The sequence below is a fragment of the Balearica regulorum genome, chromosome 9 (assembly GCF_011004875.1).
Source record: "Balearica regulorum gibbericeps isolate bBalReg1 chromosome 9, bBalReg1.pri, whole genome shotgun sequence".
Lineage (NCBI taxonomy): Eukaryota > Metazoa > Chordata > Aves > Gruiformes > Gruidae > Balearica > Balearica regulorum.
The window spans coordinates 23,608,890-23,626,413 of record NC_046192.1 but is presented as its reverse complement, the minus strand read 5'-3'; the positions used below and the strand labels follow the sequence as shown (position 1 = coordinate 23,626,413).

The following is a 17,524-nucleotide window of genomic DNA, read 5'->3' as shown; positions in this document are numbered from 1 at the left end:
CCAACCCGCAGATAAAAGCTGGATACCAGACTGACACAGCATGCAAAGCCCTCTGAGCAGGGAGAGCAGGAACGTCACATCATCGTGTTAGCACTGATCTGGAAAGGACAAATGCCAGCAGTACTGGCTTCATGTGGAAACCGCAGCTCAAGCCATACGCTCAGCTGGGTTCCTATGGTGGAGATGGAATTCACCAGTTTTTCACTAAAATACATAATTTGTCCCTCTCTGCACACTTGTTTGTTGGGGTTTTTTTCTTTGGTAATTCAAAGACTGATCCTGAGTGAATAGGAGCCAATAAAATCAACTTCAAAACTAATTGAGGAATTGCATGACAAAAGCAGATGGCCCCGGTGCTACCCAAGCCACCGATATCCTTCCTTTTGAAAGTTTCCCACAAGCCATGTTGTGCTTTTGCTCTAATGCTGTGGCTTGGCCATGCTCTCTGCCCATGACATGCACTGCAAAACTCTCAGATGTTTCCAAATATATTGACCACAGGCTCCATCCTTGGGGAACCCATCAGCAGTTCATTGGGGTAATTACGCTCGGGCTGCTTGCTTCCACTACAAGGTTTGGTCTGTTACTTGGGCAATGAGAGATGGTGCACCCCATGAGCTGGGTAAGTCCACTGTGAAAGGGTGTTTTAATCTATGGGGAAGTTATTGCCTCCTTGTAGCCTGTGCTGCTGAGAGTGGGTCCTGCCAGGCATCCACCCGTGAATGGAGCCAGAGGACGCACGAGATGGCACGTTACTGAAAAACCCACCTGCACGACTCACCTGACAAGATGGAGGCAACGGCGGCAATGATGAAGGAAACGATGACCCCGGGCCCCGCCATCTCCTTGGCCACCAGGCCAGACACCACGTACATGCCGGTGCCCACGCAGCTCCCGACGCCGAGGGAGATGAGGTCCAGGGTGGTGAGGACCTTGGCCAGCCTGGCGCCCTGGGCGGTGGTGGTCCCCGTGCCCTCCAGCATCGACTCCACGGGCTTGGTGCGCAGGACACGGGTACGCAAGGCATGGCCTGCCGCCCCCCACGGCACCCGCCGTGGGTCCAGGCGTGAGAAGAAGCCGCTCATGGCTGGTGCTGGGCTCCACGGAGGTGGGTCACGGACAGTTTTGGCAGTGCCTGCTCAGAGCTGTGGCTGCATCCCCGCGCCCGAGCTCCCTCCTGCGCTGGCAGCCTGGCTGCAAGAGAAAGGAAAAGTGCTCGCAACATGGTTTTTAACTGAAATAGCAAAGAAAGAGGGATGTGCTCTGCACGGAGGCATTGAAAGGGGCCCTGAGTTGATTTCTGGCTGGGCTCCAGCTCTGGGAGAGCCCTGGGCGCTGAAGGGAGCTTTGTTTTTGCCAACATGGCTGCTCCACAGAAATTTCCTTTTCCCATCCCAATTGTATTGTATAACAGCAATGCTCTGCCCCCCTTTATGTTTGTCTCCATGGTTTTAGTCCCAGTTATTAATACAGCCCCATAAGCAGCAGGAACCTGATACCCTCCAAGTGCCCATTACGTGGTTTAATCGCTACCAAAAGCGATGACGGCTATGTCTGACCACGAGGCGCCGGTAGGGACCAAGCCCAGCCCCAAGCTCATCGGCACCACAGTATGTCCTGGGAGTGGGGGTGCTCCTGTGGGCACCATGTATCAGCCCACCATTGCCGTGCCCATGCACGTGGGACCTTCTGCAGGACATCACCATGCTCCATCTGCACTGCAAAAAAGAAAAAAAAAAAAAAGCAAGTCTGGGACCGTAGCTTGCTCCTTCATCCAGCGTGTCAAGACTCTGCCTGCCTGTGCTGGGCTGTGGCTGGCTACAGGGCTTGATCACCACAAATTGGCCCTTACAGGGACAGGTGATACTTTTGGTGCTATGGAAGTTGACTCTTACAGCTCTCTGGCTGTTGCATTTGATTTTTCTTTTTGTGTGCTGCCATCATCCTGGTGAACCCTAAAGGGTAAAGTTTTAAAGGGTTCAGGTCCCAGTGAATCATGCGGTTAAAAAGAGTCCTTGGTGTGGTTTCTTCATTCAATTTATCACTTTGGTTTTGTAGTTATTTACATACTCTTTTAGGAATTTTTTTAATTTTATTTTATTTTGAATTGAGATGTTTTTCTGGAGTAACTGCAACAAGCTTTGGAGTCTGGCTTCCGCATAGTTAAGGCAAGCTGAGAGAGGAGCTCAGCAGAAGAATTAAGACTGTCTTCAAATTGCCTTGTGATTCCAAAGCATGAGATTATCTTAAAAATAATGAAATTATCTTGTTTTGCTCTTTCTCTGTACTTTTTCATCTTAAGTAATATTTTCAAGAACTATTCAGCACTGCTGTTTCCCACTCTCCTTTCTGCTGTTTTTTAGCAAACCGTGTAGTTCTCAGGCGAGCTCCTAATACCAGCAGTAAAGACTTCCTAGTGACACATGACGACTCCTTGACTTTGAGGAAAATAACAAGAATTGACAATTTCTGAATGCTAATATAAGGGAATAGAAAAAAGTAGTTTATTAAATGTGAATTTTAGCCTGGCAGCTTTCTTCCTGTTAATACAGAAATCTTTTTTTTAATTGCCTTGAAGACAAAACAATTATTTTTTCCATCTTTACATCCAAAACAAATTACATTGTGTCTACCAGGCAGCCTTGTGTTGCTGGAGTTTATTAAATAAAACACAGCATTCATTCCATGTTTTGGTTGATCACAGTTCAAGTAGTGCTGATTTTTCACCTCGAGCAACCACAGGCTGAAAGGCTGGATGTTCTAGCTAAGAATAATAATAAGGAAAAATTGTTAGCGCTCTGGAGCAAATGTGCATCTTTGGGTTGAGAATAAAGACTAGTTTTGGCTTTTGAGTTCCTCAAGGAGTTATCTGGTTTGCGGCATGGGCTGAGTCTCAGGTTGGGTTTTACTTTCTGGTTTAAATGACGGTTTGTGTTGGAAGGGGGCAGCAGAGCTGGAGCTCAGTGGGTCTGCACCAGCCGCGATGAGGCAGAGCAGCCCCCGGGGCAGCGTGCCCATGTACCAGAGTCTCCAGAGTGGCTCTGCTTCACCAGGGCTGTGTTTTGGCCATGGCAGGGGATGTAACTCCTTTAACCAAAGTGATCACCACCCAAAATTTATCCTCCTCTTATCCAGAGCATGGCATCTCTGAAGCATGGGCTGGCAAAGAGGTTTTGTGGCACTTCACCCAACCACTTCCCATCCTTACTGGGACTTCATGGATGCTCCTAGTTAAGTTTGAAAGAATCAGGTTGCTATGCTTAGGCTTGACTTAAACTAGCCCAGAAACTGGGCAGAAGTATCAGTCTGGGATTTTTTAACTGTTACGATCTAGACACCCTTATCTTTGCATAATTTTCTCATGTAGTTTGCACTGTAAGAAAATACCTTTCTAAAGTGTGCCTGTCCTTGGCTTACTCATGCCAAAACCCCATCACATGGTGAAAATAATAGATACTGAAGAGCTAGCTCTTAACTCTTGTAAGGAAAAGCATAATGAGAATCAATGGCTGGAAGTTGAGGCTGGACAAATAAAAGTTGAGTGATTAACTATGGGAAGAGATGAACACCGGGAAGAACTGGTTTGTCTCTCTTGATGTCTTTATACCATTTCTGGATGTTCTTGTGAAGGCTGTGCTTGTCACAGAGGAGCTGCTGGGCCACCAGAAGAGGTAGGATGGCATGGGATGGAGGTGCCAAGGCTGTGGGCTGGTCCTTGGTCCCATTGCCAGCTTTGTGCTTTGGCATGGGAAGATCTGCCCTTTGTTTTAAGGGAGTTGGGACTGATGCAGTTTGAGATCAGTAATTTTTCATCATCATGTCTGTGAAGTCCATGGGTGGCTGATGAAGGGTTTGGGAAGGGTGGCATATGCTCAGGTCTTGCTGGAGGGATCTACATCCACGCTGGAAAAATTAGTGCATCCCTCAAAATGAAGAGAGTTGAGCACGACCGATTCAGACAACCCAGTTCTCTTTTGAGGCATGTCAGGGTACGGAAATTACTTTCTCACTAGCATTGCAAAGAACCTCAAAGAAAGACAGGGCAGCATTGTCCAGGAATAATTTTAAACTGCTAGAATAATAAAAAAAACTTAAATATTTTAAATGGTTTAAATTTAAAGGAGGCTGGTGGATTTGTGATGTGCCCAGATTTAGGTTACTGAGCTGTTCCAGCTGCCTGGGGCTGGGCTGGGACCGGGTCCTCCTGCACGGCTGCCCATTGCCATGGGGCAGCCCAACGTAGCCCTGGGATTCGTACAGCCCCTCCTGAGGCACCAAGGGAAAGAAACCTCCAAAATGTCTGAAATGAAATAATTCTATAATTGCTGCTATATTCAATTAAAGTGATCATTCGAAACTATTCCAGATGTTTAGGCGAGATCAGCATATTGCTGCTCTGTAGCTTGGAAAACATCCTTTCACTCCACTTGAAGCCATAAAAAAAAATCTCATGGATGGAAACCATTTCCATGGGGCAGAGATGGCTCATTTCTGCTCTGCTCCACTAACCTTTGTGAGCTAGAAGCACACAGCGAGAGGGAAGGAGAGTTTTTTATTTACGGGCTTTATCTGCTCTCTTTATAATAAAGCCGGGAAACTCAAGGAAGCCGCAGCTCGGAGCGGGCAAGCCCGACTCAGGGAGCTGCAGCCAGGTTTTGGAGCTGCGCAGCTCTCCATCATCAGGCAGTCTGGGTCAGTTTTCCCCGGCTGTCGCCTCCCCGGCTGGCGCTTTCTGCTGCCGCCGTGTGCTCGTTAGCAACCCCTGTTTGTACTGAAACACTCTTCTTCATTAGGGTAAATTAACTAAAACAGCAATCAAGTCAGAAGGAGAGGCCTAGGTATTTACAGGCATGGATCTTCCTCAGTGTCTGGGTCGGGGCCAAATTATTCCTGATGTAAAGTTGCTTTCTGCTGGCTGTCCCACGCCAGCGGGGTGCAGTGCGGTGCCCCCCAGCATCGCCCATCCTCGTCACCCCCCCACAGCTCCAGCTTCCCCATACCTCATCTGTGCTTTAGGATGGCTAATTTGATTTTTCTTCTAATGACTCCCCTCTGACCAGGAGTCCATAGGGGTATCCTTAAGCAAAGACTTCTATAAAAAAATGCTGGGAATGCAACAAGAAACAGAACATCTATGGTGATAAATGAAAAAAGAGAGCTCCTGGTGATGTATCGATGGAAAGCTAGGCAGGGGCACTCATTAAGAGGAAAAGGTTGGATTTCCTCTGGTTTTCCTGGCTCACAGAAGTCATTATTTCAGAGAAAAACTTGTTGATGCCCTGGCAGCAGCTGGGTCAGGATGGCCCTGGCACAGGGGACAGCAGCGCCCAGTTTGCTGCAGGGCTTTTTAAGGGGAAAGTCCTCTCCTCCCTGCCCAGAGGAGATGTGCCCCAGAGATGCAGGGTTGAAGCAGGTTCCTATCAAACCCTGAGGAAAGAGTAATACAGATGTTTACAGTGCAGGAGCAACAGCCCTCAGACCCCCTGCCTGCTCTGCGTAGGGGCTGCGTGCTGAGCTGGGCTGCAGCATCGCCCCTGGGAACAGGGAGCCCCAAAGGCTCCAGGGGATGCGAGAGGCGGCTCCTGGCAGCAAACCCCCTGTGATCCCAGACGAAGGACAACAGAGAGAAAGAACTGTGCTAGCCTGATTTCCCTGCTCCCCCTCCCCATTTTCTTTTAATTACTAGCCCGGTAGTGATGAGCTACTTGTATGAAGAGACACAAGATACTGAATTTCATTACAGCTCCTACAGCAGGCAAAGAAATGACGTCAGTGGCGCGATGCGGCGGGAGTCAGGCAGCAGCTCCGGTGGCCGCCGACCAGAGGGATGCCTTCTGTCGGGGCTGCTCGTCACGTTAATGTTTTCATTGCAAATGTAATTTGATTTGGAGTTTTATGTGCTTGTTTTTACAGTGTTGATCCCCAGCTGGGCTGCCACTGTAAAAGCTGGCTCTGTCTCCATCATCAGCCCTCCTGAAAGGGATTTAAAAGCCAGGCACAGAGCCGAGAGCGAGGGCTGGTCCCTGCTGGTCCCAGCACCGCTCACATGGGTCCAGCTTCAGCAATCTGGCCTTGTGCCTTTGCTGTTAATTTTGGGTTCTTTTATTTTTAAGCTTTCCGTTTTTACCTCTGCTTCAGCAATTCAAGGGGAGCTGTGGTTAATTTAAACTAAAATTCTTGCTAAACGAACCTAGTGATATATTTCAGGCTTAAGACCAACTTTCTATGTTGCATCAACAAAAAAAAACAAAAAAAAAGGGTTCAGGGATTTTTTTTCTCTGCGTCTTCATAGCAAAATGGAAGTGGAGGGGTTGAACAGCACTTTTCTGTGTTATTTCCATCCATGTTACTCTAAGTGCTTTATCAACGTTAGCACTGCTGTAAGATGGCTAAACATCATTATCTTCTTTTGACAAATAAGTAAAATAAAAGAGGAAATATTTAATTTGCCCAAAGACATAAGGCCAGGGTCCCATGCATCCAGAGCCAGCTCCCAGGCTGGCTTAAACTTTGTATTCTAGTCTCTAGTGCAAGAGTCAAAAGAGCATAGACATGTAATCCAGTCAAATAATTAACATGTACATAGAGATTACTCTTCTTGCCCCTCTCCAGCCTTCAGAGGAGTGCTACAGTGTGTTGGTTTAACCACTGTCATCTCTGAGGAGAGACTGGGCTGCCTGAATAACCAGGGAAAAGGTGGAGAGAAGGATGGGAGAGGTGTTAAACCTCCAGTTGGTGGGTCCTGTTTCCAAAGCTAAATAGCTACGTCGGTATTTGAGCACCAGTCTTGGGGTACCATGCTCATGGAGGTGAGCAATGAGAAGGTTTAGGTGGCTGGGTACTCACCTGCCAGAGGAATAAAGGGGAGCTGAAGTGACACGTGCAGGGGTGAAATTGGAGCTGACCGCAGTGAAGGCCAGCAGATCCCTTGGTATTGGGTTGTTCTAATTGCCAGGGTCAATTACGTGCCAACCTCACAAGCAGTTGGTCCAGGCTGCCAGTGTCCCTTGGGATCCTCTGGAGCATCAGACTAGTGAGAAACAGCTCTAGGGCTGGAGGGATCAGTGTTTTCCTCCTTCCTAGAGGCTGGATGCATTTGGAGGTAGCACCTATAGCCCTTATAGCCTGCAGGGGATGGGAACCCAAAGGCATCGTTCAGCCTTTCCAAGATGCTCATGGGCATCCCTGCAGGCGTGTCCCCTCCCCTTAGACAGTAAATCCACCTTCCCAAGACATCAGGTTTTCTACTGTCCTTCTCCCTTGTGCCTTTAGTAAGCAGTCCTATGCCTGGCACTTCGGGTTTTCACTTGTTTTCTGTCCTTTTCGTCCAGGTACCATTGATTCCTCCTGGTGCAGAGTGGCATAGGGCTGAGTGCAGGGTACTTATGACAGATACAACAGGCTGTGAGTGCTGAGCTGTAAATAATGCAATATGCATGAAGTGCTCCATTTGCATTTGCAAAAAAGCTATTTAATCACCAGAAGGGGAAACAAAACAAAACAACAACAACAACAACAAAAAAAAAAAAAGAGAGCGAGCGCATAATGGAGAAAGAGGTATAATCAATTTGCACATTTGTAAAAAGGTCTAGTTTGTCATTGTTGTCTTGAGATGGCAAAGTAAAAGCCTTAAAAATGTAACGATACTGCTAATGCAGGGAAATGACAAATCAATAGCTGGGTGAGCTGAGCAGGAGATGGGGAACCAGGAACTTCTTGGAACTGCTCTAACAGGCCCCCTCTATGAGAGTGACAAAACCACAAGAAATTAGTAAATTTGCTTCTCCATCACTAAAATGGAGAAAGTAGCAACCTTACAGAAGTGTATGAGTGGTTACATCAGTTGGGGTCTCTAAGGAAGTGGAAGAGAAACCCGTGCTAAAAACTGTTAACGCTCCTCTTAGCCGTGCCTTGTTGGAAACAATATCGCTTTGGTACTGGCCCATGGCCATCTGCAGAAGGACCCTTGTGTCTCTATGCACCTTCAAGTGCTCATTTGTGGTGATTTTGGCACTTGAAGTGCACATACTGATACCAATGCTTACGGCTACCAATACGGTCTCCTCCGTCCTTTTACAGGCACGAGCCACGGCACGGTCGAATAAATGAAACTCTGAAAGGAAGCTGTGCTCGCAGGTCCAGGTGCTCAGGCTGTTTCAAGGACTAATGTGCTGACCTCTGAAATTCAGGCATTTAAAACACCGCAAGCCAGGTGTCCAGGAACCGAGATTCATCTCATACGCTGGCACGTACTTCTGCAACCTTCCCTCTGGTTTTGATAGCAGCAGGCTCCAGACCCTGAGCTGTCACAAGGGGAAAGAGGCATCTTCCTGCTAGCGTAGTATCTTCCCCGGGTGAGAGCGAGTTGTCTGTTTGCAACGCTAGGTAGACACTGTTCTAGCAGTACGATTGCTGTTGGCACCAGCAGAGTGCTCGCCTTGTGTTCACAGCTCTGGGCTTTTCCTCATTTTTTGGGTAACGGGTTATACTTTCAGTAATTACTGCTTTGATGAGATACACATTTTCTGTAACGAGTCTCACTGTCAGAGTGGACAAAGGCTGCCTTTGTACCGCTGAAATATTTAGACCTGGGTCACCAGGTCTAGAATTATACTCATTTAAAAACTGTCTTTGCTTTAACAATATGCAGGAGGAAATCTCTGTAATTACTGGGTTGTGCTTTCTTTTTCTTTCCTCTGTAGATCCATACTTTTACACCAGAGAATGAAAGTCATTATGGTTTGCTCCAGGCCAGCCAGGAGAGCTTTTTTCATTTGACATAATTCAGAGACTGGCTTATTTATTAATGTGTGAGGCTCTCTAAACAAAATGGATTTTTACTGTTGCGAGACTCAGGCTGATGCATCATTATGACAACTAGTTTCATTTCTGGGTAGCATTTTGAATTTCAGTGGCAAAAACACAAATTAAATTTTTCAGTAAAGTACCGATTTAACACCTTGGCTTTGTCATGCAAATCAGGGGAAAAAAAATTTGACCTGCATATCAAACACAGGATCTGAAAATTCACTATTTTTAAGCCTCTAATTTTGTTTTGAAGATTGCTGGTTTTATAGAGATTCCTTTATTCCCCGCTAAGAAATAGGGTTTTTTCCTCTCATTGCTGACTCTCACTTAACAGCACTCTTTCCGGCTTTCTGTAATAATTTAGCAGGAGTCTGAACTGGTCTTTTACACTGTAGACACATCAGGCTTACAAACACAGTTCAGTTCTTGCCGGGTTTCAAATGCATTTCTCTTTTGTATGTGCGCACAGTCTCATTAATTAGTTATCATGTTCCATCAGCGGTTATACAAGTGTAATTGATTATGCCTCACTGCCCCGTTTCCATGATTTTGGCTATCAGCTAATTATTGCAGGAGGGCTTCTCACAGAACTACTTTCCCCAGAAGAAGCTGGAAAGAGGGATTTATCGATCCCGAGCCTGCTAAAGGCTCCAGAAGCAGCAACGGTAGTATATGCACATCAGTGGGGGGTTTTTGCATATGAAAAAGGGAGCCTAGAGCTGTGGTGGAATTTGGCTGGTTGTAGCCTGTGTCACGACATTCCTCAACAGAAGTGTGAGGTAGATTCAACGCACTTCCAAGGAAGTGAATAGCGCTCCTGCTGCCTTTATTACATGTTTGGCTGCTTATTCTTATTATTCACTAGGACAAAAAATCCTTGTCTTACATGAGTAATCTTCCTGCATTTCAACACAACCGATTATATGAGTAATGTGAGCACAAGTTGATCAAAGAAGACGATTTTGAATGGATTTTCTGTGTTTAGGCATTTATCATCATCAGTCAGGCAAATGCACTGCAACACCTAAGCGGCGTGCAGTGTGAGTAACACCTGACGTTGTAGCATGAGGGCTTTTTGACATTTAAGACATTTTGATGCCTAAGTCAGTTACGGATGGTACTAGCAAAGCAGAATTAAATGAAGAATTATGTGTTCTTAAAAATGCTAATAGCATAAAAATTAGGATATTATAATATTCCTGAGTGATGCACGCACACTGCCCAGAGATGTCCTTGTGTAGCAAGGGAATCAGCACAAGCAAACATGCTTACCTTTAGCTTAAAATTTGCTTACCATTGAAGCCCTGGTAGCTAATTGTGTATTTGTTCTTAGCATCCCTTACTGGTGACACCCCAAAACCCAACTTCTTTCACTAAGGCAACACATCTTGTCTCCCAGCTACAGGAAGCGGAGAATCTCCCCATGGGGAGCTGCCCTGCCTGGCAAGCACAACTTGACTTGTGCGCCCGCACACAATTGAGAGCAGTGAATACAGGCACTGAAATATTATTTCTGTAGTTCTTGTGCTGAAGCTCTCAGCCAGACAAACTTGACACATTCCTGCTTTCTGTCTTAATTTACTTTGTGCAGAGCTGGTGACTCGAGTTATTAATTGCATATCTCCTGGTCCCTGTTGCTTCCACAGCCGGTTAATGAGTGGAACACACCTGCTGTTGCCCAGGTGCCTTAGACAAGGCGCTCACGTACCCAGATGCTTCCCGAGCATCTTGCTGTGGGGCTGGAGTGGTGCAAGACCTCTTGCCAATGCTTTCTGCCTGTTCCCAGCCAAGGATGAAGGACAGGCAGGAAAAGCATACATTTCCTTCACTACCAGACTAGGGTGTCCAAATCCTACCTGGAGGCCACCATGACATTGCCGAGCAGCGCTCGTTGCTCGTTTAGTACAGCTCAACAGGTCCATCAGTAAAACCTGGTTCAATAATGTTCTTAAGCACTCACTTAAAGCTAATTTTAATTGTGCTGCTGCGGGTGAAATGTGCCCAGATATGCAAGTGGCATCTAAGCACAGTGGGTGGCTCCATCCTCAGCTTTAAAAAAATCTTATTGAGTAAGACCCAGCCTGCACTCTGGGAGCTGAGGACCTGCACGAGGAATGGACCAAACCACCAACTTAGGTCACAGTCATCAACACGTATGGCAGCAGGGTCAGTGGCTGCCCTCAAACCCTGCTCACTTGCGGATCAAGCACACATTTGGTTTTTTAAATGCTTACCTGAAGTTTCTACACATACACCCCCGTGGACACTTGTAGCATGGCAGCAGTAACCTATTTCCCTATAAGCAGCAAATCACTTGATCCTGTAACCCTGTTCTCTCAGAATTAGGACGTGATGCTTGAAAGACCTGTGCCACAAAAACTCTTCTTCTGTTCACCTGCCAGGTAGATTTAATTTATGGTAACATGTTTTCCAGTAAATTATTGATACAATTGCCGTGCGGAGGAACAGAAACAATAGAGTCACGTGCTGTGTGGCTCCACCTCGCTGGTTTTGTTTCGTTAAGTGCCTGGGCTTTGCTCTGACAGTTTTATTGCAGGGAAAAATAGTTTTCTCCTAGAGATGTTCCAGCCTGGTGACAGAAAGGGATGGGCTGCGGTGGCAGCATCAACGCTAGCTGGAGCACCCAGCCCCGTGCTGATAACCGCATCGTCTAGAGGCAGGGCTGCTCTTCGAGGAGCCAAGGAAACATATACAAGAGAAAAATTGCTCGATACTAGAAGGCAGTTTCCAGTTGACAACCACAGCTTAGCTACATCTCACTGCTTGTAAATAAAAGATGTTTTAGTAATCTCTGTGGCTCATGGATCTAAGTTAGAATCTGCTCTCATTTACACCGTGGATGGCTTAATGAGTTCAGCAGATTCACCCTGGGCCAAGGTGAGACTCTGGCCAGGTTTTCATATCCATAGGAAGTAGCTTAAAAATGCTTACTGTATTGCTTGACTCTGGATCCTTTTGCATCCTTAGATCTACTGTCTCTCACAAGAATCAACAAGGTCAGGAGCAACAATGACTTTATATTTTATAGGGAGTGCCAATCTGGGAGTGATTTTAAAAAAAAAAATTTTGGTTTTAATCAATGTGAAAGACACGAATGCTACCCACCTGCTAATGGGGTTTTTTTGGTGTGACATAGGGATCCCACTACCACGCATGCATGAAGAAGTATTTGATTCTTTTTTACATTCTTATTTTTAAAATGTCTTAATAATCCAGACCACAATATGTTGGTTAAACATATACATTATGGTGATCTTAATAGCTCAGGTGCTCTGAAGGCAATCTTTTGATTATTTGGGGGCTAAGAAGTCTGAGGGACTAAGTATATTCTGTTATAGACTACTCTGTTATCTTTTTTTTTTTTTTTTTTTTAAATGAAGAGGCTAGGATTCTATTTCTGTTTGTCTAAGTTCTTGTCATCCTATTTGCTTGAATGTTGCAGGGCTTCACAGGAAAACCATTAATTCAGCTATTAAGACGTTATCCTGTTGTCACTGAATTTTCTAGAAAAACTCCTGTTGTCTTCAAGGGAAGATGGATGAAATCTTATTATATGCATGTGATTTCAGAACTGAGAAAACAGACTGTCTTGTGCTTCAAGAAGGAAGTAGTGTCAAGTTGGCCTATAAATATATCCTTTAAAATATTTTGGGCAGGAATCCATTCTGATAGGATCCCATCTGAGACTCTGAAGTTTCATAAAGAATGAATTTTCATCATTTTCATATGATCCTAAAAAATTAGAGAAGGGTAAGATATGTCTCGACTTAAGAGTCATGACTGACTCCCTTAGAAAAATGACTTATGTTTTAAATTGCTTCACTTTACTGCAATATAGACAAAGAGATTCTTTTTAGGGAAAGTTAATTAATGAAACAATTAGAAACAATTAGAAAATTACAGGATTTAAAATATAAGTTGGTCTGTCATTCGTTCTGCTTTTGGTATGTGGTCAAAAATCCCACCTGCTGGGAATGTTGTTCTTGTCTAGAGGGGAGGCTGGGGCACCTGGAAGCAAAGTTGTAAATCTCTCTGCCTAACTTGGGGAATGAAGGACTGAAGGTACCATTAAGTCCACCGAGTTAAATTCGTCTGAATCGCAGGCCATTAGCTTCCAGGCAATTACTCCTGCAGGGAGCTCAATGACTTGCTTTGGCTAAGTTGCATCTTTTGGGAGGACATCAAGTCTTGACATAAACAGATGGAGAATCCAGCAGGTTTTCTGATAGCTCCTTCATCAGGTCATCAGCCCTCCACTGTTAAAAAAATGCGATCCCTCACTTAAATCACAATGTTTTGGCTTTAGCATGTCGGCACTAGTTCATGTTGTGCCTTTCTTTGGCAGACAGAGGAATAACTCAGTGCCTAGTAATTTCTTTCTTTAGAGGCTCTTAGATTAAAGAATCAAGTCACCTACCACCCTTCTTTTCAATGAAGTGAAAAGGTGCTCAGGTGCTATAGTTCCTCCATTGTAAGGGCTTTTCTCTGGTCTGTGACAGGCTTTGGTCTTTCTTTCTTTCTTTCTTTCTTTCTTTCTTTCTTTCTTTCACTTCCAATTTTATTGTCATTTTTGTTGATGTCTGCTGTATTTTAGCCATCTCAGTTTCCAAGGGCTGAGGTAAAATTTTCTTCCTACATCTTTTCCTACTGAGCAGCAATTGAATGAAGATTTTTTTTTTCCTGGGTCTTGTTCAATGGCTTGTCCTATTGCAGATATTGCCTCCATCCTGTCTTCTCAAATATGTACTGTACATTTGACTTTACTTTGAGAGGACCTGAGATTCTTTCTCAGCATCATTTACTACTCATCAGTCGCTGTTTTGCTGGCAAAGTTCAGCACCTTTGACAGATGAAAATGCGAAATGGCACTTGGGCCTTGGATCTATGCAAGAACCCCTTACTTGTCTGTTCTCTTGCAACAAGGATTCCCCATGAAGCAGTATGTTTCAGGAACAGATAATTAGTCAGTTTAATCTAGGTAACTTTTCGCTCTTGTATTGTTTTTGGCTTGTTTGAGGGTTTTTGTTTGTTTACAATATGTTGTTCAACTACGGTAAGTCATATGCCTTAGCAATGTGTACCAATAAAATGAACACATGTAAATATCTTTAGCAATCAGACTTTCGGTCTCATGACAGTTTTTGGGCAATTAAACAAATGCTTTGGCATGCTAAAATGTACTTGCCTACTACTTAGGGACACTGGAAAGATTCATTAGTTAATATGCTAGATTAAATCAGACATGGCCCTTTTGAGCTGAAAGTCTTCTCTGGGATCCACCAGTGTAATACTGCTTCCTACTCCACCTCGGAGTCTACGTTGATTTATGAAGCCCTATATTAGAGCTCCCTAGGTACAGCCTGTGGCAGGAAGGCACTAAGTTGATCTGTATAAACTAACATTTAATAGGCCACAAAACCTGAGCTGGAAAGCAAATTCTGAGAAAAGAGATTAGGATTTTCAGTACGGTGATGCTGAAGCACACCTACCCGGGGCTGGGGCGGGCGGACGGTTGGTATTAGGCAGTTCGAGAATACCCGTGTGGAATCAATAAACAGCACCCAGTCGGGGGGTGACGTAAAAAGGAAGCTAACTCCATTACCGGGATCTAAGTCAGAGGGAGTTTTGCAGGCGCCGGCGGGAGGACGGAGCCCTCAATCCGTGGGTCCGTGTGCGTGGGCCAGCGGCGTCCGTGGAGGGGGAGGCCTCGGCGGGGGCCGCCTGCGCCCGGGGCCGCCCCGTCGGGGCTTCAGCACCGCGGACAGCGCCCGCCCGCCCGGCGCTGCCCGGCCCCGCACGGCCCCACGCGTGATCCGGCTCCAGCCCGCGGCCCCCGCCCGCCACCAGCACCCTCCCGTGCCGGCTCCCCGGCGGGTCGAACCTGCCCTCGCGTCCTTGCCCGCCTCCCCCTGGGCTTCTCTTCTGCTCGGATTTATTTTCTGCCTTTTGCCCCCCTGCCCGCAGCGTCCCGACCTTCCCCTCACGTGTTTTGTGCGGTAACCTGTAGCGAGAGCTGTCGCTTCGGTCAGGCCACCCGGTATTTCTCCTCTCACTCTGTTTTTCCCCTGTTCCCTATCAATCCCGCGCCGCCAGCCCTGATGCTTCCACCTCCTCCCTTCCGCTGAGTGCCCCGACACTTTGTAAACACGGGGCCGCAGCCTGGCCGGGGCAGGGGGATGTCCAAGCGGGCTGGGGTCCCCCGGGGGCGGTCCCCCGTGGCCCGGAGGAGCTGGGGTGCTCCCCTTGCCGCGCCGGCCCCGAGCGGGGCAGAAGCCGGCCCCGTGTGCGTTGGGAGGGGAGCCACGGCAGCCCTCACCCTCCCCCGCGGGGCCCCCAGGCCAGACCTCTCCCGGGCTCGCAGCCGGGCCCCCCGCACCCCGAGAGGCTCCGAGCCGCTCCCCCCCCCCCCCTCCCCGGGCAGGAGAGTGGCAGCGCGGGGAACAGCCTTCCCCCCCTCCTCCCTCCATCCCCCTTCCCTTCCCCTCCCCGGGACACTCACCGCCGGGCGCAGAGGGCAGCGGGCGGGCGATGCTGCGGAGCTGCCGCGGGCGCGCACCCCGGCGGGGGCGGCTGCGCTGCTGCAGCCGGCGGGGGGGGGGGGGGGGGCTGCGCTGGGCACCGCCGGCCCCGGCTCCCGGCCGCGCACGCAGGGCGGAGGGAGGAGGGAGGAATGGAGGGAGGAGGGATGGAGGGAAGGAGGAGGGCGCTGCAGCTCCTCAATTATTCAGCGCTTCCCCCCTCTCTGCGCTCTCCCCGCCTGCCGCATGTGACCGCCCGGCAATACCCACGGGTCGTGCCGAGCCGTGCCGGGCCCGGGAGACTTCCCTGCGCGGGGCTGCCACCCCCGCGGCCGCGTCCCCACCCATCGAGTCCTCTCTGCCTCCCCAGAGCTGCGGGCGGCCTCCCCCAAATTGCCCGGCCCCTGAAAAATAACTCTCCTGGCTGCCTCCTCCAGAGCAGGGTTTTCCTCACCCCAGGGACAGAGGGTGGGGAACCCCCACTTTGTTGTCTCCTTGAGCCACACTGTGAGATTTGGGTGCTAATACTGTAATCCTGGAACAGGCAGAATTAGGACTAAAATAATGCCTCATGTATTGCAGCTTGCCATGTTGTCCAGCCCTCTGCGTGACCTGGCTGGGAGGAGTTAGATATCATGCGCAGGATGTATTTTATATTTTATATCCATAGCTGCTTTTGAAGATAGCTGGGATTTATCTTCAAGATTATTCCTTATTTTTCCTTTTTGCATTCTTATTTTTTGATTCTTGCTATTTGCTTCCCTCTAGAAGCACTCCCTCTCTGTATCTGTATTCTTACCATTTTGACACCAAATCTAAAATGGTTTCATCTCCAGCGATGTCTGGCAAGGGTAAGATTTCAGGCTTCATTACAGCTGCATGCTATAACTTCTAACAGGACCCATTCCCAGATGTGAGGTGTGTCTCAAGTGGGGAGAAGGTATTTATTCTCTAAACACTGAAATAAATATCTGCTGGTAGAAATGAAAGGTGTGATCCTTCAGGTTTGGTTCAGTTCAGGAAACCGATGTTTGCCTAATGTGAATGACCCTGACAGGAACCGCATCAATAGTGGTGACCTTCTGGGGACCTGCAGACAGCAACACTGCACAGATAAACCTAGCCAGGATGTCCACAAGCCTGGCTTTGGGCAGGGTAGCGGACCACACATCAGCTCTGATTTCCTTTCCAGCCTTGATTTCTGTGGTATTTTTTGTGGCTTTCCAGATGAGTGCCATCACTTTCCCAGTTTTTTACCAGACTCCTTCCTCTCTCCAGCTTAGCTTTACCTCCCTTTCTCCCCTCCCTCGCAGCAGTGTCTTTGCAGCCCCTCTCTTCCCAAACAAGAACAGAAAAGACCTTTTGCGGGTTATTGCTGGTCAGCAGAAGGTGTCATCACAGGATGACACAATGCTCTGTTCCCTTCCTGCCGCTCTGGCCAGCACACATCACACCATACAGCACGCAGCAGAAAAAAGCCTCTCTGGAGCCAAAGTGCAGCCAGCTGATTACCCTCCTCACAACCAGCAGTTTTGAAACCCTGTTTTTATTCTTTTCTTTATTCTTTGCCTGTAAGCAACACAGAGCTGCAGCTGCTCTCCTGTCTCTGTCCCATCGCTTCCCATTTGGTTGTTGCTTCTCTTCTCAATCGCTGGCTTCCCCCAGCTGCTTTCGCTCAGTCCGTGGACACTAGATGCAGCTGTGGATGGCTGATCTCGGGAGCTGCCCTTTGACTAAACCTGAGCAAAAGAGAAAAGCTTCTCCATTTGCTACTGCATCTTGTTTCGCAGCACTTTTAAGACCGTGGTGGCCTCTAGCTGACAGCACCGCCAGCCTTTTGCGCTCACATCTGACACCTTTGTGTCTGTGGAGTGTGTGAGTAAAGGACATGGGACGGGGGGGTGTTTCTGAGATGATTGTCAGTGTGGCCAAGTTACAGTGGGACTTATCTGTGTGTGTGGCTTCAGAGTCATTCGAGCCATGTTTGCTCCTCAGGGCTGATGTACCAGAGTGTGGGATACCCGCGGGCTGGTGCTCTCAGCACATCTGGCCCATTGGTATCAGCAGAGAGGGGCTTTTGTGTCCCCTTAGTAGCACCCAACTTTGTACAAACCATTGTGCGATACCACCATACCACCCCTGCCTTCCACCTTCCCTCTACTACTCAGACCTCTTGC

At 47.7% G+C, this 17,524-nt stretch overlaps 1 protein-coding gene across 3 annotated transcripts in view; it reads right to left on the bottom strand.

Moving 5' to 3' along the window:
* The window catches only part of SLC7A14 (solute carrier family 7 member 14), a 34,298-nt gene extending 18,787 nt beyond the window's left edge, over positions 1-15,511 (bottom strand). The window contains exons 1-3 of one of the 3 annotated variants that reach the window (XM_075761572.1): positions 15,329-15,511; positions 1,680-1,718; positions 782-1,194 (exon numbers count right to left, since the gene is read on the bottom strand). In XM_075761572.1, the coding sequence (XP_075617687.1) occupies positions 782-1,085 (304 nt within the window). In that variant the 5' untranslated portion in view covers positions 1,086-1,194; positions 1,680-1,718; positions 15,329-15,511. The remainder of the gene's footprint in view (positions 1-781; positions 1,195-1,679; positions 1,719-15,328) is intronic. The other 2 variants (XM_075761571.1, XM_075761570.1) reach the window with 2 other exon arrangements.
* Between the last annotated feature and the right edge of the window lie 2,013 nt (positions 15,512-17,524).